This window comes from Piliocolobus tephrosceles, chromosome 6 (genome assembly GCF_002776525.5).
Source record: "Piliocolobus tephrosceles isolate RC106 chromosome 6, ASM277652v3, whole genome shotgun sequence".
NCBI classification, from domain to species: Eukaryota; Metazoa; Chordata; class Mammalia; order Primates; family Cercopithecidae; genus Piliocolobus; species Piliocolobus tephrosceles.
Window position 1 is genome coordinate 37,998,919 of NC_045439.1, and position 24,538 is coordinate 38,023,456.

At 42.2% G+C, this 24,538-nt stretch overlaps 1 protein-coding gene across 3 annotated transcripts in view; it reads right to left on the reverse strand.

The window, feature by feature from the left end:
• RAD51B (RAD51 paralog B) overlaps positions 1-24,538 on the reverse strand; it is a 776,005-nt gene that overhangs the window by 62,663 nt on the left and 688,804 nt on the right. Inside the window, exon 11 of one of the 3 annotated variants that reach the window (XM_023182515.1) lies at positions 9,826-11,998. The exons of the other annotated variants lie outside the window; for them this stretch is intronic. Within the exon in view, the coding sequence (XP_023038283.1) occupies positions 11,979-11,998 (20 nt within the window). The 3' untranslated portion in view covers positions 9,826-11,978. Of the gene's footprint in view, positions 1-9,825; positions 11,999-24,538 lie in introns of those variants that run through there. 3 annotated transcript variants of the gene reach the window in all.

The window sequence follows — 24,538 nt, forward strand, 5'->3', positions numbered from 1 at the left end:
AGCACTGTCAGACAAGAGGTTATCTGCCATTGTGTCTCAAAAGGGAATGGGGCAGCACCCTCACTAGGGGTTTTGCAAATGTTTGGGGGAGTTTTTGATTGTCAACGTGACTGAAGGAAAGGTGCTGTTGATTTAGCGGGTGAGGGCCAGGGTTGCTACACACCCTGCAATATATGGGGCAGTCCTATATAACCAAGAATGGACCCACCCCAATCCCAATGCCCGGGAGTTGAAACACGGAACTGGACAGTACAGTGCGGAAGATGCAAACTCGAATGCTCCTCTACCCCTAGGCCAGGCAAGCAGAGGCTGTAGTGAAGTGGGGACAGCTGTTTCAAGCACTGGCCAGCATCACTACGCTTAAATCCAGGGTTACTGCATCTCCCGGGCCTCCCAGCAAAGCCAGAAATCTAGATGTGGATGTAAAATTTCCTGATTAAACAAACAAACACACACAGAATGGGCCAAACAAAACATATCTATGGGCCAGATTTGGCCTTCAGGTCTCTACTTGCAACCCTGCTTTAAGTAAAGACATAGTCCCTGTCTTCACGAGAGTAATAGAACAGTGCCCTTATGAGTTCAAATTCAAGTCCTTCAGGGGACAAATATGGGTTCCAATCGCAGCTCTGTCATTTTTTTACCTATGCTCTTGGCAAGTAAAAATCCTCTGAACCTCACTTTCCTCCTCCATAACATGGAACTGATGGTAACCCTCTTCGGTTTGTGCTGAAGATGAATCTGGGGAGAGACCCCCAGTGCCTGCACATGGAAAATGATTAATAAAGCAGAGCTATTATTATTATTAAGGATATCACAGTCTAAAATAAGCATCTGCTGTGTATAGCACTCTATGCTAGATGCTGAGGGGTTGTAAACAAGTGTGAGAGAAAGCTCTTGACCTGGAGTGTTTTCATTCTAGAAAAAGAGAGAAACCCTGGATGTAAATACTGTGAGCTGGTCAGATTTAAGAATATGACTGACGTCAGACAATTACTGGAGACCAGAGGCAGGCACTTCTTGGGAAGTGGGGAATCTTGCCAGGCAGAGAGGACGGCAGGGGAACAGCCTAAGCAAAAGCAAGGAGACAGATGGACAAAATCATAGTAACACGTGCTTATCACGGCCAGGCACTCTCTGAGTCCTCTGTGGGGGCGAAATCTGCTGCCCGGGCATCAAACCTGCGAGGGACGCGACATGGGGCTGAAGGGGCCCTGGAGTCAGGTCATGGGGCTGCTGACTGCCAGGCCAGAGCATGGATATTTAATGTGTGGACAGGGAGTGGAAACAAGGAAGTGAGCTGTAGGGACAGTGATCTAGGATCCAAGGATGACATGGAAGTGGAGATGGGGACAGTGGCCTTGTGGGGAGAGCACACATGAGACCTGGGACTGGGTAGGGAGTGCTGAGGAGGTGCTTTACCAGGCCTCCGGAAGAATGGAATTTGGGAGTGGCGGGGTATGCAGTTAAAACTGACTGCCTGGGGGATCATGGGAATTTTATATTGGGAAAATAATTTGAAACTTTTGTACCCCCTCCACACTATTCTGGCTTGCTTTCTCCACCCTCTGCCAGGCTGTTCATTCACCGGCATGTTTTTTTCTCGGTCAACTACTCTTCTTGGTTATAAATGCCTCTCTTTAACTATTTTTTTAAATTTTTGGAAGCAACTCCTTCTCTGGCAAATGTGCTGTTATTTCCCAATGTCTCTAGAAAATCTGGACTCATCTCCCACCCCTGCCTCTCTAGAACACAGATCACTGCTAGGGTTATTGATGGATTGGGTACAGCAGAACTTCCAGAGTTTTCGCCCATCTAGGCTGGCTGATATGGAATTCCATGTTGCATATGAAGGAAGGATGTGCTTAGCAAATACTGTGAAACAACATTTGCAGGGGAAATTGCTAATCCACTAAAAGAACAAACTGTCTCCAAGCACTCCAACAACATTCATTTACATTCCAACAGGCAAAATGCTGTTTACACAAGAGGCGCATCTATTTTTAAAAGTACACGAGGCACACCTCTCTTAGGGAAGATTCTGTAAGCTGTGACCCTGCAGGATAAAGAGTAATAAGACTGCTTTGCAGGGGATGTCCCATACCTGAGGTTCTTCAGACCGTAACTGGAATTGGTCCAAACCAATGACGTTTCACTGCAATGCATCTTTAGCATGAAAGATTCCATGAATAATCACTTAAGGTCCCCCAACAGGCAACTGCTATACAACCACTGGAGGGGTACTTACACCTAAGGACTATTAACTCCTCCAGGAAAGAATCCTTTGCTTTGAAAAGCAAGTATAATGCCCTCACGTTCACATTTCCAGGAGGAAAAGTAAACAAATCCAAATGTGTGGTGACTGGCACCTCATGGTCCAGGAGGGAGCACGACGCAGTGTGTGCACAGGAAGTGAGCACTCCTGTGAGTGAAAGGGGGCAGAGCCCGCCTGCAGAGGGGTGAGAAAGTCTCTCCATGTTGCTCCCTCAGAGGAGTCCTGCTAGTTCTTTCTCTGTAGTAGGACAACCTACACCCTCCTTCTGAGTCCCCTAATCCTCCACGACCACTAAAACAGATGTGGGGGAAAACTAGCAGCAGCGAAGAATTATTAGACAACGGTCAGAGCTGACCGAAGTTTTAAGAGGCTGCCTTGTAGATGGCCAGTTTCCTGTCACCAAACATAAGCTCACCATCAGTCAGCAGGGAGAATGGCAGGATTCCGCCGTAACTTCTTGCAGGACTTAGTAGAAAGAAATACCGATCAGACTTTTTTTCCCCTTTCTTCTAGATCTTTCTATAAAAATGTGTCCAGGGCATGGATGAAGCACCAGATAAGAGCTAACATTCTTGTGGTTAGCTGGACCGATGATTTGGTGCAAGCCACTCCTCATTGGTCAAATGAAGTTTGGGGCTCAAAGAAATGTGAGTTGTGCCCTCCTTTTCTCCCCCCACTGATCCCTCCCCCTGGAACATTCTGTGACTACAGGCTGTGGCTCAAAAACGAGGATGTTCCAAGTCTGACTCAGTCACCAGCCTTGGAGTTAGGGTTGTCCTGAGGAGATGACACAGGCAGCTGGGAGACTATCTGGTGGCTTTTGAAGAACCTGACCTACTCCTGGGGCTCAAAACCCTCAGCTCCCACTCTGACTCCCAGGGCCTGAAATGCCAGCCTCACAGTCACTCCCTGGGGATCTGAATACACCCCTACCCACTCAGGGGTCCTATAATCAAATGTAAATTAGGTCTTTATGCAACAAAGGGGTGGGAGGAGGGATTTTCTGACAACCCTGTGAATGCCTGGCAGAAGGCCCTGGGGACTGATGGCCCCCCATGGAGGGAGGTCAGGAAAGAAAGGAGAACAGAAAAGGGAGAGCACTCAGAATGGGTCAGAGGCCTTGGGCAGCCCCCACTTCATCCCCAGTGTGCCCTGGGTGGGGGGGATAATCCTGGGTCATCAGCCTTGGGCATTGTCTTAGCCGCATCAGGACCCCCACCCTGCGCATCACGGACTACACTTCCGGCCTCCTTGCATGTGATGCTCTGTGCTAACCAGCAATTCTCCAGGCCCAGAACCCAGAGACATCTACTCTGTCCCTCTCATTTCTCCCAAGACCCCAGAAGTCAGGATTCAACACTAAGAGTGGAGCCTGATGGGGTACAGCTTGGAGAAGAGGCGTGCACAGAGGGTGGAGAGCCATCTCGGATCTAGCTCCTGCAGAGTAAATCAAACTGCCCTCCTCCCCCACAACCCGCTCTGCAATCCTTTCCAATCAGGGAGTCTAAAATTACCATATTTACAGCATCTGCAGCCAAGCCAAGCACTAAACAAGATGAATAGCGGTGACGCACGAGCCTGAGTGGGAGCCTGGGTAGAAGCATGCAGCCGGCTGGGCTGGGTAGGGCTGGGCTGGGCTGGGCTGGGCCCTGGGGGCGAGTGAGCCACAGCGGGAGAGGGAGGACAGTCCCAGGCAGGGGTCCTGATGGATGAACTCACCCAGCACTAAGGGGAGGTAGAGGAAGGGGTGGTGGGTGAGGAAGCCTCGGTATCTCAGCCTTCTTAGAAAAAGAGAGGAGGCAATTAACAGAGAGAGAACATGAGAATATGCTGCTGACTTTAGGTTTCTCTCCTTCCTCCTCTGCCTCCCTCCCCTTAAACTCTCCAGGAGGAACCCACTGAGGTCTCCAAGCCAGGATGCCTTCCATGGAGTTTCCTTGTGTGTATGTGGGGTGGGGGATTTCCAGCAGGGTTTTGCTCTGGATTTTTCCAGTGGGGACACCCATGCCTTGTGAGTTTCCTTCCCAAGCAGCCTTTTCCAAGGACGCTCTGTCAACCTACACAGACCAGTGACTTCATTCCAAAAAAAGGCCTACAGGTCTGGGTGCTTTCGTTCTGGAGGAGACTGAGGCCAGGAATGACAGGGAGTGTGTTCTGCTTCAGGATGTCCCAACACTTTTTGTCCAAGCCTGGCTGTTCTCTCCCCAGAAGGAAAAACGCCCAGGAAAAGAGGCTTGGTGACTCATGACCTGCTCGCTTGCACTCGGAGTTTCAGAGCTAGGAGGGAGCTACAGACAACAGACAGAGGGAAAGAGACAGGGCCAAGGAACCTGGGCTTGCGGACTCTAAGGCCAGTGCTGTGTCTCCTACCCCGGAGGTTCACCATGGATTCTGTGATGCTCCCAGGTGCTGAGGAGTGAGCGGGGCTCCTGGACTCCAACGCTCCTTCCTTCAGCCAGAGCATCTCCATTTTGAGCTGTTTTGTGGACTGGGCTTCTCTTTATGTTTTCAATTCTTTTCCCCAAAATGTTCAGTGACTTGAGTAAAGTCACTGGCCTGTATGAGCCGACAGGAAGTGGAAGGTAACAGTGGGTGGCCGGAAGGAAGGCAGAATGAGGCGTCTTTAGAAACAGATGGAATGTAGCAGGAGATACTGAGAAAGGAGGTTAATCCCGACATAAGGTCATGATCAGCACTCACATGTGAACCAGCCCCCAGAAGAAGACGTCTCCTCTGAGACATTTAGAGCCAGAAGCCACCTGCACTAATCCTGCCAGAACCTGAACCCAGATCCCAAAGTGTGGGCTGTTTGTTAAGCACCGATCTAGTCCAGGACAGCCATTTGTAATAGGAGGTGAGGAGAGGCTGGATTTGCTGGTGCTTGAGTTGGAGCTGCACAAAAACAAATGTTTCCAAGCTGAGGCCATCATGAAATAGGCAGACCATTCAGCACATGACTAATTCTGGCCTCACCCTCGGGGTGTGCTAGAAGGAGAAAGTCCTGATAAACTGCACAGAGGTGTTTCTGCTCTTCTCACTTGCCCAGAATTGCCAAGAGTTTGCCATTAACATTAACATGGTAAGAACTGAGTGGAGTTGGTCGCCCGAGATAACAGCTCCCGTTCCCACTAACCTCTGCCCTGTCCTAGGTAGGGCCCATGCTAACCCATAGTAGCCAAAAGTCCTCCTCTCTTCTCCTCCCGCCTCTCAGAGCACACCTCTGTCTCCTCCCTCCGGCTCCTCTTTCTCACCCTCAAATGATATTCCTCCAGTTTTGGGGCTTCTATTTTTTCTTCCAACTCTATCTGCTCTCCTTGAGTGACTTTACTTTTCGTTGGCTTCGTTTATCACAAAAACCTGTGACCTCAGCTCCAGCCATCTTCCAGAACTGCCCACATATATTTCCAACATTCTATGATTGTCTGAAATCACACATGTCCAAGACTGATCTCATTATCTATGCTCCCTTGCTTTCCATGACAAGCCCCTCTTTTCCTGAAGGTTCCTACCCTGTCTCCTCTCTCTCAGTCAATGATATCACCAGCTATTCAGACATCCAAATGGAAAACTCTGGACCCTCCCTCTCCCTCAACAAGGCCTGACAATGTTAACTCTGATGAGTCCTCTAAATCTCTCCCCTTCCCATCTATGCCACCATAGCCCCAGATTAGGCTCTCAGCTCCTCTCTGCTGTTACCAGTCCTTCCTCCAGGATCTCCCAACCTTGGATCTCTCTCCACGGTATCAACTGGAGACAACTGTCTAAACACAGATCTGATTATTCCGTAAGTAAAATATTTGCTGGTGACCCACTGTGTGCCAGACTTTGTGCCCAGAACTGGGAATACAGTGGTGGATACAGTAGGTATCTTGTAAGATAAGGTAAGATGTGAGGAAACTCATATCTCAGGGAATCAAACAAGAAACAAGCTCAAAAACAGATATGTGAATAAAATGTTCTAAGTTGCAGGGTAGGAAATAATGGGGTGGGGCGGGTATCTGTGCCACCCCTTACAGAAAGACCTTCAGAGGTTCCTCATTACCTATAGAACAAAGTTCAGACTCAACTTGGCAAGCAAAAGTCTTACTAATGTGGCCCAATCTATTTTTCAACTTCCTCTCCCACCACTACCTTCTTCCGCCCAACCCCCTACTCTGTGTTACATGTCCTATTCATCGGTGAATCCCAAGCCCTTCACTCTTGGCAAATAACAAGCAGACAATGAATATTTAGGGAAATCAATGTGTGGACGAGCAAATGATGGATAGGTGTCTATAGGCATGCCCTCTCCCCTTTCTTACCTCTACTCTGGTGAAAGTTCTTTATAATAGCCCCTTCCTTTGGGTCTCCAAAATGTTTCTCACACTGTTTCTGCCCCAGGTACTCATAATAATGTCTTTCCTGCTAGACAGTTAAGGCATTAAGGACAAGGGCAATATTGTTCCATTCCGAAAAAAATGCCTGGCACACAGCAGGTGCCTGAAACATGCCAGTGGAGTTGACTGTGAAGAGCCTGAAGCCAGGGGAAGTGAGTGTTGTCTTTTTTTAGATTGTTTCCTACAAATACTCCAGTGGCCATAATATTTGGGTGGAAAAAAGAAGCATGAAGACATCCACTGCCAAGTGGGCAGCCAGAGGCATACACCTCTTTGCTCAAGGAACAGCCTCAAAGAGTCCAACTTTATCCCTGTGTCTTTGCCTTTGAAAATAATTTTGCACAAACAAAGCAGAGAATAATGAACCAGATACGTGCCCATGGAATCTGGTGCTCAAAGATATGCCCTTATCCATCTGAACAGAAACTCATCTGGATCAGGAGTTGGTTCTAGGGCTAAGCTTGTCCCTTCACATGATCTGTGAAGAACCAACCTCATTCATCCTAGCGACAGAATATTTATTTATTCCCAAGGACCTTAAGTGAAACCTAACTCCTTTGCTGCTCTCACATCCCGTCCCTGGAACTCCTTAATCACTATTCCCTAAGCCCAGAATAATTGAACACAGGGGTCTGTTGGTTTATGGCAAATGCACTCGGAGTCCCTGCCTTCTTTGGCAGGATGGGAGGAAGGCGGACAGGTAACCAACCATGAAAAACTTCAGTAAAAATCTGATTATAGGTAAGAATAAAAATAAGAGGTAGATTTTGTGCATGTTTTTAGGCTTGGTGCCTGCTCTCGGAAAAGTACTGGGCATGTGCCAATCTGCCTGGCTTACCTAGATCATTGTTGACTCTTGAATTTCACACATGGTCACCTAGTCCTTCTTTCTTTTTTCAGTCTCCCCAGAAAGCACCCCACCCCTGACCTGGGCATTTCATTAGTCCTCTCTCTTTAGGGACCATTTCAGATTTTTCTTGACAGTCTTATTTTATTCACTCTGGTTCAATGTCGCCAACCCAACAATTCTCAGCCAAGCCTCCAAAGGAAATACAATCTGCCTGCTGCGTCAGATCACTTGGAAACAGACACGATTGGCTTGGAGTCACTCCATGCAGGGCTGTAAAATTGTTCTCTCCTTCTAAGTGGGTTGGGTTAAGCCCAAGCTGAGGCAAGAGATTTCCAAGGAACACAGAGCAGAGGACTGTAGTAAGTGGTGGTGATTCAGTCAGTGGTCCTCTTGCTTCTGAGTCAGTATTAACCTTCCTCCAGCAGCAAGTATGCGTAGGCGGCCCTCACAGTCAAACAAAACAGTGAGGTCTTCAACACTGGGGTTCATGAAGCAGTTTACAAGAGTAGTGGGGATGCAGGCTTGGTGTAAATCTCTTTATTCCTGCCAAGTTCTAGTCTAAATTTTTGTGTTTCCAAGATAAATGAAAGTTAGTTAAATTGATTTTGAGATTTATGTATCTCGTGTAAAGTTGGCAGGGTGTCCACAGTTCCATTAGGCCAACTCCACCAAATACCATTGAAATTCTGATACACATTTGTCTGAAGATCTCCTTGGACTTTCAAATGGGGTTAATTTATTCTTGGACTTAATTTTGCAATGTGTCATGTTTTTGTTCTAATTACCTGAGAGGCTGTCTGGTGTAACAAAAAGAGTTCTAGATTAGGAATCAGAAGTCTCAGTTATATCATTCACAGGGCAAGTCATTTAATGTGCCTCAGTTGCCTTATCTACAAAATAGGAATTGTGCTACTTGCTTTGAAAATCATAAAGCATTATACAAATGTAGGGAGTGGTTGGCCCCAGCGGTGGCTGTGTGGTTGAAAAGGAAGTGATTCTCCAGGTCCCATTGAAGCTGTGGGCCAAAACAATGTGGCAGGAATATGAACATGGGTGATCAGATGAGCAGTACACTGACTGCGATTTTAGAAGACCTAGTTCCAACTCAAGACAAATCCTTCCATCTCATTAATTTGTATTTTTATATAATCTTTTATTTTAGATAAATCTTAGAAGTAAGCCATTCAATCTTGTACCCAACCGAAGAATTTTTGTCCATTTGTTTTCCACAAGGAACATAATGTAAATTCTTGATATTCAATAATATGTCTTTATTGAATCATTTCTAGTCCCAGATTTCTAGCTTTTAGGGAATAGGAATAAAAGTGTTTGACTTCAAATAATTTAGTATTTTGGAAAAATGTGCTTGTAAACAGATAATCATGGAGAAAAAGCTAGGATGGCAGTAGTAGAAGAGTGACAGGTTCTCTAAGGCAGGGGTTGGCAAACTACAGCCCAAGGGCCAATTCCAGCCCACTACCTACTTTTGTAAAGAAATCTTTTTAGAACATAACCATGCTTATCTGTTTATATATTGCCTATGGCTGTTTTTGCACTACAGTGATAAAATTGAGTAGTTGGCAGAGATAATATGACTTGCAAAGCTTGAAATATTTACCATCTGGCCTTTTACAGAAACGTTGCTGACCTCTGCTCTAAGGGAATCAGAAATCTTACAAAGATTTAAGTTGGGTTAGAGAATGGGAGAAAGGCATTCCAGTTGACTGGAATAGTAAGCACAAAAGAATGGAGTTATTAAAGAATATTTGATGTTTAAAAAGCAATGGGATGTCTCCTTGGTATAAGACAGGGAACAATGGGAGATGAGGCTGGAAACACGGGCTGAGTTTGGACAGAGAAGGACCCTGTAAGTCAAGGCTAATGGGTTTGAAATCCATCTTGTAGACCTTTGGTCTCCAAATAGGATGCATGCCCCAGAGTTACATAAGATGATCCATTAGAATTTAGTAGTCAGAAAGTACTAGAATTTGAACTTATATTTTTCTAGGAAATAAAAAACATGGTCTTATAATATTTGATATAAATATTGACAATGGAGTCCTCACATCCATTGTTATGTGTCATGAATTGTTCATGAGATACCCTGTGGCAAGATTAGGACCTGCACATTGCAGAGGGGGTAAATGGTGTCCTCAGTCCTCACTCCCCTGGGGCTTTCAATGACATACAAATCACTACAGCTTGCACATTCCTGACTCATTGGATTATGGATATTATCAAATTTAACCTAACACATACAAAATGGACAAGTGGATTAAAATATTCCCGCATGGAAACAATGGATCAAAGATAATATTAGTAGTATAAGCACAAGCAAATAATAAGAATAATAGCATTGATACTGCCCTTAGAACAAGTTTTCTTCAGTCATATTACAAGGCGAAGACAATGACCAGATATTCGCATGTAACAAGAAGTCAAACCAAAACAATTAGAAATTTCCAAGAAAACTATTAGATATAAGGATTTATATTATTTCCATCACAAATGAACTATCTCCCCTGACATATTTATTGTGCTTTGAGATATTACGTAATGACAGTAGGAAGCCATCAAAATTGACAAGACATTTTAAGCTATTGCTTGCTTCATCTTTATCTCGGCCTTTAAAAAAATTAATTTTGTGTACATTTCATAAAGTACATAATATATTAGGAAACTAATACCTGTGTATAATATAAAAAGAAATATATGTATATTGGGAGTACCTATTCAAAATTGTTTACCGATCGGTTGTTAAATCAAAAAAGATTGGGAACCACTTCTATACAAAATAGAGGACCAATGGGGATCTCAACAAAAGAGGAGATGGGATGAGGTTTGTTTTGTGAAAGATCTCACAGGCTGCCATGTAAAAGACAGACTCTTGCAGAGTGGCCACTTAAAGCCATTTTTAAGTGCCCAAAGATCTTGAAACAAAAGTTGTAATACTAAGAGCTATTATGACAAATTCCACTTTGCCAGCTCTTTCTTCTTTAAGAAATGAATGGCTTCTTCAGGCCCAAACAAGGCCCCAAAGGATTGCACTGACAATACAACTTTGCTACAAGCCGTTAGTTGGGTGACATGGGCAGATTTCAGGGATGAGAAAACACACCCAAGGAATACCGCATGCCATCTAGACTCAACTTTCCCCTCTGACCTGCATGGGTTTCCAAGGCAAAGGGGTCTTCAATCACGAGGGCTCTTGCCACTGTTTCAGCCAGAGGGGCCATTCCCCCTCCTGACAGGCATGATTAATTGATTCTGATGCACAGACACACTCTGAGGACTGTGTATATAAGATGTGGCTTCTGGGAAGGACTACGGCATTTCTCCTGCTGGAAAGGGGCCAGGTAGGCCATTAGCCTGTTACAGCCAGTTCTCCTTAGCCACCTAAGGAGAGGTTCTTTGCCACAAAGAACCCAGCTGTGAGATTTGAAGAACTTAACCAATATTTGTCAGATCTTCAAGAAAAGAGGAACCTGAACTGAGCTGAGCAGAGAAAGGATTTGCAGTCTCTCCCTGGGGATCAGCTTGGGCAGTCCCAGGAAAGCACCAGCACTGCTCTAGAGCCTAAACCTACACATCTGGAAACATCACAGAGGGCTTCCTTCTCTGTGCTCCATGAATGAGGACATACCCTCTTCTTTTCTGCCTATCTTTTTCAAGAACTTGAAGGGGCAAAGTGAAAACAAAAACAAACGATAGCAATGACAACCACTTTTTATGGTCAAAGATGTAGGTGTGGGTGAAGAAAGCACGCCCTGTCTGTCTTTCCAAACTTCACATCATCTGGCCCTACTCTTCAACTCAACCTTCTTCCCTACATGGAGTCTTTATTCCAGTAATGTCTGTTTCCTTCTTTCGAACACACCATGCAATTCCATTCTTTGCTCTTTGTTGAATTCTACTCAACCTTGGAATCCTCACAAGCTGTCATTTCTTCACAAAGTGTCCCTCACCACCCCTAAACCCACCCTCTCTTTCTTCTGGTTGGCTAGAGAGATTCACATTCAATTAGAGTCCCCTTGTGTGTTTTTCTGATTGTTTCAGGTCTCCCCAGCTGACTTTCTTTCGGTTGGGGTGTCATTATATATTTGCATAGCACCTAGAACCACGCTAAACGCTGTTTTGCAAATACTTATTGTTTGATGATCCTATTAGTGGTACATGTTACATAGAGAAATGAGGGAACAAGCTGAGCAATAAATAAGTCTCTCATTTCCACCTGAAGAGTAAGATCTTGGGAGGGTGGCAAGTGAATCAAATTGAATAAGGCAGGGCTGAATAAGTCATCTGTAATGACTTTCAGGGTTCATGTAAGTGGAGCTTATCTCAATTGTCAGGGATTTCTAGCTAGAAGAGGTCTGATGATCCAACAGTGTTGTGGTGTGGCCTGCAGTAGAGTCCTAGGTTCTTGAACCTTGAACAGGGTGCAAGGAACTCAGACGATCCAATGTTTGCCTCCAGTGGATCATTTGAATTCTCTAGATCCTGTATTAAACAAAAACAAAAACAAAAAAGGAGCAGGGTAGGATTCCCTCATGTCCTGGAGGCATTTGGAAGGGGCTGAGCATGGGCAGCTCTATCCAGTGGCTTCTCTCTGTCCCTCTGTTGCTTTGGTGCAGCTGCTCACAGTGGATGCCAGCACAGAAATGCTCTTCTGAGGACACATTCTGCCAGGATTATAGGCCTTAAAGGAGATACTGACACAGAAGACCATCCTAACACTCTCTTACAGCATTGATAAAGAACAGCAAACATAGGAGCCAACAGCAGCCTGGAGGATATGGGCCCCGTTAGAGGCCACAGTTTAGCATCTTTTCACCCAGATGAGGAAGAAAAGTCCCTCCTTTCTCACCCCTTCCCCAAAATTAAAACAATGAAAATCAGTTCTCATTATCCCGATAATTAAGTCCCATTCAGCCAGCTGACAGCGGCCAAAGAATGATTTTTCTGTGCTGCACTGTGTGGCTGCCCTCCATGGCCCCATTCATGGGCCACTGTGTGCATTTAATCACCCTTAGCTGGGCCGAGCTAATGAAATGCTGGGGCCTTGCCCTGCCCTGACCCTGCTGCTATTTCTATCTGAGCTCAGCACGTCCTTTGCTTGACAGTTGCAACCGAACAAGCAGATTTTTCTCTCCCATCTATGGAGTGTAAAGAGCCTATTTTGGCAGCCTGTGGGGCTGGGGACCCCTCTGGAAACCCAGTGAATGCCCCTGGAGGTTAACGTGCAAAGCTGTTTTCCAGACTGAGAGGCGGGCGGAGGAGGGGGTGGAGTGCTGGCGACTTGGAGGCAAGGAGGCTGTGGCTGGGGGCTTTTCTGGGGCAGAAGGGGAAGATGAACCTGGAAGAAGCATGGGGCCATGAGGTGGGGCTGACTGATCCATCCTGTCGCAAACCTGAACAAAAGCTCTTTGTCAGTTATCAAAAATCTCTCTCCCTCACTGGGGTCAAAGTGAGAAAATCCATTGCACTGGGTTTCCAGTTCTCATGGCACGGAGAAAGGGGGGATCCCTGTGGAGAGAGACTGCTCTCTTGAAGTTCCTAGCTGTTGTTTTAATGATTTCCCAAGATTCAGAAGTTAGGGAATAAGATGGCAAAATTATAGGCATTTATCCATACTAAAATGTAGGGATTTACACTTAGCTAGTGGGGAAAAACACTTTCTTTGAGGGAAGTTGTAGAAAAGAGGCAAAAACAATGTGTTAAATGTGATGGCATGGTGGCTTTATATAGAAAGGACATATCTAAAGAAGGACGTAAATCAGGGGTGACAAACTCAAATGCCCTCAGGGGCCAGAGAGATCAGAGGTCACCGAAATGAGAGAAGGGAGACAGGTGGGAACTGTGGCCAATTAGAAACCACTGGGCCAGCCCCACCCAGGGCAGGCTGGTCCCGCTCGGCCCCAGCTCTTTTTTGCCATACAAGTAGGCAGGCCCATGATTTTCTGTAATTTGAAAAAAGAGAAATCAGAAAGCTCTATTCTTACACAAAATCTCCCGATTGTTAATGTTAGAAACTAATTCAAGATGTTAAAAAAGAAAAAAAATAAAGCGGTGTGCTAGCCAAACAAACTATGTTGGCGTTCTGTGAGCCCACCCCTAACATTAGCAGAGCCTGGGGCAAGAGTACAAACGGAGGCCCCCATATCATATGTCTAAATATTTAAAAGTATAAATCAAGCTGACTAACTGTTAAACAAAATATATTCTGTCTGTCTACAATGAAAAAATATGCCTTCCTAAAGACCTGGCAGCCAGGTGTGAGAATTCAGAGTTCTGGGACATCTTGGAGTTGCACACAGACACGGGGCAGCAGAGAAGAGCTGGCTCCTGGCCCCCGGCCCTCCCCTTCCCACCCCAGCTCCAGCCTGCACACCTATGGGAGTCGAGCTCTGTCTATCCCCTGACACCTCACACAGCCTCCCCTTGGCTGCCCCTCTGGCTTAATGCTCCTCACATCAAAGGCGCAGACTGCCCTTAGGAGGACAGACTCAAATGGATTTGGTGACATTTGACAGGACTCTGAGGACCTGGGACCCAGAATGTGAGGTGTCTTGGCTCTTTGGCCCATGGGACTGGAAAGAGCCAGAGCTAGGCTCTTTAAAGTGTGGGGTCCAAGTCAGGGTCCCCTCCTAGCAAGACCTAAGCATGTTACTGGCCCCAGTTTGAGATCGCTGACTTAAATAAACACCCAGAAATGAAGAAGTCTTGATGCTTAGCCTGGGTTTTTGACCAACTAGCTACATGACCTTGGGTAAATCATCATCGTTTTGTGAACCAGTTTCTACATAATGAAAATGAGGACAAAATACCTCTTCTAACCAATTCATTTGAAAACTAAAATGAGATTACATATGAAAATATTTTAAAGCAGTAAATAAAGAAATAAAAAGGCCAATTAAGAAAAAAAAAACTGCCACAGACACAAATTATATCAAAGGGAGCATATATGTGAAGGTCTCATTCAAAATATCCCATTAAGAGTCTTTTTAATCTCAAGATATGGGCTAAATCTAGAAAAACTAAAATGATAGTACTTTTCATTAAGGTTGTTTCCTCTTTTTCAACAATCCCTTAGGATGGGTCTCCTATCACACTGATCTTAAAAGGACATTGCAGAGGTAAATAAAACAAAAACAAAAGTGAAACCCGTTTCAGTGATTCGTGGCTCCTTTTTAAGAGCAACCTCCTTTAACCAACATTAAGGTAGGATCTCTATTTAGGGACAGGTGCTATTATTGTGACAGTCATTCTAAAAATGTTGGGTGCCTTTTTTTTTTTTTTTTTTTTTTTTGAGGCGGGATCTCACTCTATCGTCCAGACTGGAGTGCAGTGGTGCAGCCACGGCTCACTGCAGCTTCCACCTCCCAGGCTCAAGTGATCCTCCCACCTCAGCCTCCCAAGTAATGAGGACTATAGATGCTCACCACCACACCCACCTAATTTTTTCAATTTTTTTGGGTAGAGACAGCATCTCTGTTTCTAGGCTGGTCCTAAACTCCTGGACTCAAGGGATCCTTCCACCTTGGCCTCCCAAAGTGCTGGGATTATGGGCATGAGCCACTGAGACTCGCTGGGTCTCAATTTTTAATGAAAGAAAACCAATAGGAAAAATAGCAAAAGGGGGAAAAAAGACTATTTAAAAGAGTAATGGAATACTAAAAAAATTCCACAAGGATCTAAATCAATAACAAGACTGAACTTTTATTTTTAAAGATTTAAGGAAAATTAACTTCAAGCCGTAGAGTTAGACAAAATTTTACGAAGGATGACTTGAGCTACCAGGAAACATTTATGTGACAGTTAATTTAAGAGTTCCTTCCAAAGAAATAGGGTTTGATAGAGATAATCATGCAAAAGCATGACTGGCCTGGTACTGAAAGATATCCTTCCATTTAGACAGATGTAGGGCTCTGAAAGTACAGCTGGAGAAGAAATACAGTTTTATGTAGTCTTTTTTTTTTTTTTTTTTTTTAAATTCAATCAGGTTTCTCAAGTTGAAATGTTTTATATATTCTTAAACATCCAGGGAGGGGTTGGGAACAGTGGCTGCCAGAGTGCCTAGCACTCATCTCCTGTTCCTAATAACAATCTAATTTCCTTTTGGAGGATTACCTTTTCCCAGTAAGATACAGTCTGTGGATATTACTGGCCATCAGGAGGTTTTTGACCCAAGCTGGGCTAATCAGGTGCTCCCTTCAATGGAAGGTAAATTTTGAACAGAGGGACAAAGAGAATGGAGATGTCAGGAGTTCCATCCCATCCAAGTGGAGTGTCCTGACCAGACCTGTGGGACTCTTGTGACCCTTGTGGTTCCTGCTTCCTAGTTTCTGGAGTTTGCCTGCTTCTTACCCATTTCTAAGACTGGTTCTTCAGCCTTCCCTCAATCCTGTGGGACCCCTATATCCTTCTGTTAAACTCTGGCTTACATTAGCCAGAGGTATTTCTGTTGCATGCACCCAAAGAACCTTAGCACATACAATAGTACCAGTGCACTGTGGGTCCTGATCTCTGGTCCAAATCACCAAGGGCTCCTGGAGACCTTTCGTGTGGCTGACCCCAGTGAGCATGTATCTCACTGAGGGATAGGAGAGGCTTCACACAGAAATAGTGGTACTATCCCAGGCTTCCTTCAGTCAGTTACACATACTCATTGTTTTCCTTGGTTTTCCTGAAATGTTGGAATGTTCTTTTGCTTTTCCACTTCATAGTATGAGCTGTTCATAAAACAGCCAGCAGAATCCTAGCACTTCGGAGGGCGCTCCCAGAATGATTTTTGTAGTTGGAATCTGTATGACAGTGAGCCAGCCTGGTGATCCTAAGGCTTGCTGTAAGCTCGATGTGTCAATATCACATGCTTAGAAATTAGGTCCCAATGCACCTGACTACCCTTAAGAGAAGTCAGTGGAAAAGAGTGGCGGGTTTGCCAGGTGTCGGCATGGGAATATGCAGAAACTAAAAATAACGAAGACGGGCAATATGCAGGGAGTGAGGGGTGGGAAATAAAAAGATCTGGGAACTGATAGTAGAAGGTGACTGGGTCACAATCGCAACAAGAGATGAACAAGAGTATAGGACGTTAGAGGCAGCAAATGCCCTAGGCTAGCTTTTTAGACTAACATTTGAAATCAGTGTTCACGTTTATTGTTTAACTTTTAACCTCAGTCACCACTAGAGGTCTAGCCTCTTTGGTATTTTACCATTACCTGGGCTTCTACTTTGAGATTGTTCTGTACATCCACTAACCATAAGAAGGTGATGTAATTTGGAATTTAAGAATACAGAGGCTCCAGAACCAAACCAGAGCTAGAGTGTGTTTGAACTTTGGCTCTACAACTTGCTAGTCCCATGAACTTAGGCAAGCTACTTAACCTTTCTGTGCCTCGATGTTCTCATCTATAAAACGGGGGTAGTAATAATAATAATAGTTATACAACACTTAGTACTATTTTGGCATATTAGTGCTCAATAAATATTAGCTACTATTAATCAATCAGTCAACAAATATGTATTGAGCATCCACAATGTTCCAGGCACTGTTTTAGTCCTTGGGATAGATCAATGAACAAAATAGGCAAAGATCTCCACCCTTGTGGAATTTACAGTCTAGTAGGGGTGGGAGTGGGAGGACAGATGATAAGGTATGTTGGCAGTGTTATTAATATCTGACCCAATATCCACCCACTCCACTTAGCTTTCTGGAAATCCTCTAGATCTTTATTCTCTTCTTTCAACATTCTGTTCATCTTCGTGCCTTCACTGAAACCTGATTGGCCCTGAGGAGGTGGTTTTTCTCCATAGCACCCAAAAGTGTGGTTGTTGTTTATCTCACTGTCCCATATCCCAGAGCCTGTAGATACAGAAATGGGCTTCCTTGCTTTCCACTGCTACTTCCAAACCCTTTCTCCTTCTTTATCCTTTAAAAACCACAGCTATTTGGATGCTCATTCCTTCACATTATCTAACCCTTCTCCCACTGAATTGCTGTCATCAATAACCTATTATTCATTTATTAAACACTTGGGCATATAACTCCTCCCTTTCACCCCTATTTTTGCCATCGTTCTTGGTGACTTTAACATCCTTGGTCTCTGAATTCCTGACCTTCTCACTTCCAATGATCTATTCTTCCACTTTCCTCAGCTACATTTAAATGGCCACAGCCAACCTTGTCATCACCACCTTTCAAGTCTAGATTTCAATTGTCATACGCCGACCACCATTTTCATCCTTCCAGCCAACCTTCTGTAGTATTTCTGCTCTAATAATTTTTTGACCTCAATAAGACCTCCAATCAATTAAGCTCACTTGCTTGTCTGTTTTTATTGTTTGTTTTGTTTTGCTTTGTTTTGTTCTATTTATCACCTCCTCACAGGTCCTTGTTTTCTCTTTACCCATGATCAATTCCATGGTCCGCTATTATAAACACTGCCTTACACCCCTTTGCCCCTCTCTCCTCATGCCAAACTCTCCTAGAAAAATCTTCAAATCTGGTTAAACCCAGCTATTGGCTTAGGCTGAAACAGTCCTGAGGCAATTTAAGATTAATGGAGAAAGTAATTCCACTGAGTTGACTGATTACACTTTAAATCTATGACTGCAGTCCTCAAATGAGTACTCAACATTGCTCAGAAAGGCTACAATTTTTTCTATAGCAAGTTTATTTTAACTTTTCCAAGGTCACTATTTGTCTCTTCTCCCCTCAGACCTCCAATGATCATCCCCTCTTAACTGATGATCTCAATTCATGTCTTACTGAGAAAACAGAAATAACCAGACAGAAACTCCCTCATGCCTCCACTGCGACATCTGTAAACCTCCTGGCATAGGAATTGTCTTCCTTCCCATTGCAATGGAAGAAGTAGCTCTGTTCCTCTTAAAGGCAAACACCTCTACTTGTGCTTTGCATCCCACCCTCTCTTGATGTCTCCAGGACTTATTCCTAAGGTCATCCACCTCTCTTTTCTGCACAATCAACTTCTTTCACTCTACTGGATTATTCTCAACAGCAAACAAAGTGCTCAGGAATCTCTCATCTTTAAAAATCCTACATTGATACATTCCCCTCCAGCTACAATCTCAGTCTCTATCTCCCAGTTAGTTTTATCTAGTGCCTACAGAATGCTGTTGACTTTTGTATATGGATGTTGTATTCAGCAAACTCAATGAAATCTCTTATTATTTATAATAATTTTCCTATACAATGGATTCAGTGGATTTTCTGTGTAAACAACCTTATTATCTTTAAAGAAAGATAGGTTTGTCTGCTTTCTTTTCAATTCTTATACCTCATTTCTCTTTCTTTTCTCATTGCACTGGTAGGACTTCCAGAATGATACTGAATAATAAGGGTGATAGTAGGTATCATCTTTTTTCTGAAGTTTTACCATTGAGTGTGTTGTCTATAAAGGTATTGGTTATATGTTCTTTATCAAGTTAAGGAAGTTCCTGCCTATTCTTACTTTGCTAAGAGTTTATGTAATAAAGGAACTTTGAATTCTATAAAATAATTTTTTCTTTCTTTCTTTTTTTTTAATTTTTTTTTTATTATTATACTTTAAGTTCTAGGGTACATGTGCATAACGTGCAGGTTTGTTACATATGTATACTTGTGCCATGTTGGTGTGCTGCACCCATCAACTCGTCAGCACCCATCAACTCGTCATTTATATCAGGTATAACTCCCAATGCAATCCCTCCTCCCTCACCCCCCATGATAGGCCCCGATGTGTGATGTTCCCCTTCCCGAGTCCAAGTGATGTCATTTTCAGTTCCCACCTATGAGTGAGAACATGCGGTGTTTGGTTTTCTCTTCTTGTGATAGTTTGCTAAGAATGATGGTTTCCAGCTGCATCCATGTCCCTACAAAGGACGCAAACTCATCCTTTTTCTGCATCTGTATTAAGACATGTCATCTCTAGTAATATTTTATTTAGAAAATTTTCATCTATGTTTTAACGGATTAGTCTATACTTGTATTCTTAGTTTTGGTATCAAGTGCCTCATAAGATGAGTCACTTTCCCTTTTCTTCTACACTCTAAAACAGTTTGTATAACATAAGGGTTAGCTGTTCCTTGATAGGTTGGCTGAACATCCCAGAAATCCACCTAAGCCCAATGTCTTTTGGGTAGAAGACTTTGATTTGGGGTAGCAATTCATTTCCTACATGAGTTATTGGTTGATTTGGATGTTCCAATTAATTATTCTTGACTCAACTTTCAAAATTTACTTTTCTAAAAAAATCATTAACTTCCTCTACTAGTATTAAGTTGTTCATAGATTTGCTCATTATATTTTTTATGATTTTTTATTCCAATTGTAGCTATCATTATAAATTATGTTCTCTTTTCAATTCTTCATATTATTTATTGCATTTTCTTTTTTTCTGGAGCAGCCCTGCTAGGGTTTTATCTACTTTACTAGTAATTTTGAAAAATCAAATTCTGGATTTGTTCATTCTTTTGTTGTTGTTTCTTTTCCATTAATTTCTGATAGTTTTATTTTTTTCTGCTTTTTTCAGGCTTAATCTATTGTTCTCCTTGCTTCTAGATTTAAACACATCTTTTATTGAGTTTTAAAAACCAGATTCCACTGTGGTCAGAAAATATGTCTATAAGTTATCAATTCTTATAAATTTGTTGCGACCTTCCTTTGTGTGGCCTGTTATGTCAATTTATGTAAATGTTCAACATATTTTTGAAAAAGAACATATATTCTCTATTGTTGGACTTTGGTTTTTATTTGTTTTTGAGACAGGGTCTCGCTCTGTCACCCAGGTTGGAGGGCAGTGGCATGTCATCTGGTCTTACTGTAGCTTCAACCTCCCAGGCTCAAGCAATTCTCCCTCCTCAGCCTTCACAGTAGCCACCACATCTGGCTAATTTTTAAATTTTTTTTGTAGCAACAGGGTCTTCCTATCTTGTCTAGGCTGGTCTCAAACTCCTGAACTCAAGTGATTCTCCTGCCTCGGCCTCCCAAAGTGCTAGAATTATAAGTGTGAGTCACCATGCCTGACCTATTGTTGGATTTTGAGTAAAGGATATATCAGTTTGTGGTTATATCTTTTATGTTTTAAATAAATTTCTGTAAAAATAAATTTAAATCTACCACAATTTTACATTTTTAAATTTTCTTAGTTTTTGCTTTACATGTTTTGAGTTTTAAGGTTATGTTTTTAGGGGCATATAGGTTCATGAATATTATATTTTCTTGTATCATTATATATCTCTCTATCCCTATTAATATATATTTCCCTAGATTCCATTTGCCTTACTGTGACACCATCTTTCTTTTGGTTAGCATTTTCTGGTATGTCTTTGGTCATCTCTTTATTTCTAAGTTTCTGTGTGGTTTGGCTTAAGTAGGTCTTTCGAAAATAGCCTATAACTGAATATTTTAAAAATTCTAATCTGATATTCTCCAATTTTTAATAGATACATTTAATAAGCTTACATTTATTGTAGTTACCATCATATTTGACTTACTTCTTCCATTTTATTTAGTTTTCTATTTATTTTCTTTCTTCTCTTAGGTTTTTTCTGCTTTCCTGTCTTCTTTCTTTTTTTGTCTTTCCTGTCTTCCCTTAGGTTGGTGAGGTTTTCTATATTCTGTTTTCTCCTTGGTTGGTTTAGAACCCATAGATTGACATTCTTTTCTATTCATAATTACCTTAAAGTTTTACTATACACATTTAATTACATATGTTTTAAAGTCTAAAATTTTCAATATCTTATCCTCCTCCCTGAACAAGGCAAGACTCTTAGCACACTTTACCCAGTAAATGCTCTTTCTACTAACATATTATCTCAACATATTACTTTTTAATTTAACTTTTATTTTAAACTCCAGATTTAGTTATAGTCAGTTGAAGTAAGTCTATTTTAATTTATTTATTTCTGTGCCCACTATAGTTTCTTGATTTCTATGCCCTACCTTGAAACTGAGTTATTTCTTGATATAATACATCTTTTAATGGTTCCTTTAGTGAAGACTCAAGACTGATATAAACTTCATTTTTAAAAAAATCCTAAAACTGCCTTTCTTTTAAATCGGCTCTTGAAAGCTAGTTTAGGTTTAAAACTCTAGATTTCAGGTGATTTTTTCCCCCTCAAATAGTATATTTGAAGATACTACTCCACTGTCTGCTAGAATCTATTGTTGTTAATAAGACGTCTATTATCAATGTAGCTATCATTCTTTTATAAATAACTCTCCTTTCTCCCTGGTAACTTTCTTTTTTTCTTTCTTCCTTTATCTCTTTTTTTTTTTGAGACAGGGTCTTTCTCTGTTGCCCAGGCTGGAGTGTGGTGGCACAATTATGGCTCACTGTAGCCTTGACCTTCTGGGCTCCAGCAATCCTCTCATATCAGCCCTTGAAGAAGCTGGGACTATAGGTGCATGCCATTATGCCTGGCATTTAAAAAAATTTTTTTTTGTAGAGATGGGGTCTCGCCATGTTGCCCAGGCTAGTCTCGAACTCCTGGGCTCAAGAGTTCTCCCAAAGTGCTGAGATTACAAGTGTGAGCCACTGTGCCCAGCCACAACTTTTAATACTATCGTTTTTATCCTGGAGGTAGATAGGTTTACTATCTCATACGTATGTATAAAAATTGGAGCTTCTCAGTATATCTTCATGCCCTTAACTCTGACTTGGGCTACGTTTTGGTGGTTTCTTAAATACTATCTTCCTAGTCACTAATTTTCTCTTCATTTATTTCATGTCTAGAATTTATCCTATCTGTATATTTCATCTTTTTAATTTGTTCTTTTTCATATTTGCCAATTCTTATTTCTGCCTGCTTTATTTCACAATATCCTTTTTTAAAGTAGGTGTTATTTCTCTTTGAGTAGTTAGACAAATTTAGTTTAAAGTTTTAATCAGATTGTTCTGTTAATTTCTTTTGGACAAAATCAGTCTAACAAATGTTGATTTTGTCGACTGGGTTTCTTAGTGTTGAATATTTTTGCTTGGATGCTAATTTTGAGAGTGAGGTCTTCTTTCTTCTTTCTCCTCATTTTCTTCTATCCTCGAGGTTTTGTAGAGGTCTCTGGTTCAGAATCAAGTGATGATTTAAGATCTTTCCCAGCCATGGTGTTACCGATCTCTCCCTTAGTAGTGAAAGCATCCTAGTTTCTGGTTGCTAGGCTGTGATTATTTCTCCTGCCTCCATAGGCCTACAGTTTCTTATAAGAAACAGTTTCAGACGTGATCATCAGCAGCTGTTTTTCGACATTCTTTCCTAGTAAGAAAGGTCCACCTTACAGATCATCTGAGGTCAAGAGTTCGAGACCAGCCTGGCCAACATGGTGAAACCCATCTCTACCAAAAAATACAAAAATTAGCCCGGTGTGGTGACATGAGACTGTAGTCCTAGCTACTGGGGAGGCTGATGTGGGAGAATTGCTTGAACCAAGGAGGAGGAAGTTGCAGTGAGCCAAGATTGTGCCACTGCATTCCAGCCTGGTTGACAGAGTGAGATCCTGTCTCAAAAACAACAACAAAAAAAGAAAGCCCCACTTTAGTGTTTCATTTTTAGAAGTGAGCCTAACCCCAGTAATCCATTGCACTTGAAGCAATTTTAGTCCTTCTCACCGCACAGGAGCCTCTAGCTGGGCTTCTGGATTTAGAACTCAGCCAACCTGTGGCTTCAGCCTGGTTGACCATTTCAACTAATCCACTTAGAGAAAGAAAACCTGTATTTGATGAAACAGAATAGGGTTGTGAATTCCTTGGAGTTGGACGTACCAGGGTTTCTTCTGCAGACTTACCATTTACTAGCTGGGAGATTGGGAGCAAGTTATCTAACTTGTTTGAGTCTTAGTTTTCTTGTTCTTCAACTAGAAATGATAATACCTACCTCACAAAATTAATGAAATAACATGGAAAACTGTGCCTGACACCCAATAGATGCTCAAAGAACATATTAGAGTAAGTATTAAGTAACCATTTTAAAAGGGAAATAATTAGTTCTGAACAAATCTATGTTTGCCAGGATTTTATTTTTTTCCACTAATTATGGACCTTGACTCAGAGCTTTCTCTTTCTTGCTCTTCATGCCACCCTCCTGACATTTACTGGTCAAGATGTTTAGTAATACGAATTTTAACAGGCTGTTCATGGGTTTTTACAAGAGATCAGATAAAGCTTCATTTATTTATGATTTATGTCCAACTTTTAAAGTGTATTTGAGGTAGTTTACAATGAAAGTCACATATGCAATAAGTTGGTTGAATAAAAAAGAGAAAATTAAACCATAGAGGAGGAAGGGAAGAAAATTATGCCCAAAATCTGAGTTAATTGTTACTGTAATTGAGCATTAAATTTGTTTAAGGCTTCCTGGCAGCAAAAGGCAAAGAAAGAGGAAATATGATGAATGACATCATTCTCAATGGCTGAAGTTTTTCTATGAAACAGTGTAGCAAGGTTATGATGGGCTAGAAACCATGCAGGGATTATGCTCCATTCAGGATGTATGGTACAGAAGAGTGGAAGGAATTCTTTACTGCCAGCCTTTTCTCATGGCTTTAGCAACAGGTTGGACGACTGTGGTTTTAGATGCAATCTTAGTGCAATCTGACTGGAGCCCGCAAACTGAGATGGAAGACTTTAAAAAATAATAATAATGTTTTAAAATTTTGTAGTATTAAAAATACACATTTACTAAAGAAGATTTGGAAAATTCGAAAGAGTATAAAGAAGAAAACACAAATATCCTTACAATTCCACTGCTCAGAAATAATCATTGTTAATATTTAGTAAATTTCCTTCCAGGCTTCTTTCTACGCATACTGTATTAGCTGACTCGTTGCAGTTCTTTCTGGCTCTGTGATTCTACAAATTAGGTGGCCTTTGGCCCAAGTGGTTGTTGTGTTTAATAATAAAAATAGCTACTGCTCATATATTGTATATCTGATGTGCTCCAGACACTCTTATTGGTGCATGATGTAGTCCCAGTCCTTCCAAGACCAACAGGCACAAGGAAGTTTTCCCTATTTGCAGAGAGGTTATGTAATCTGTCTAAATC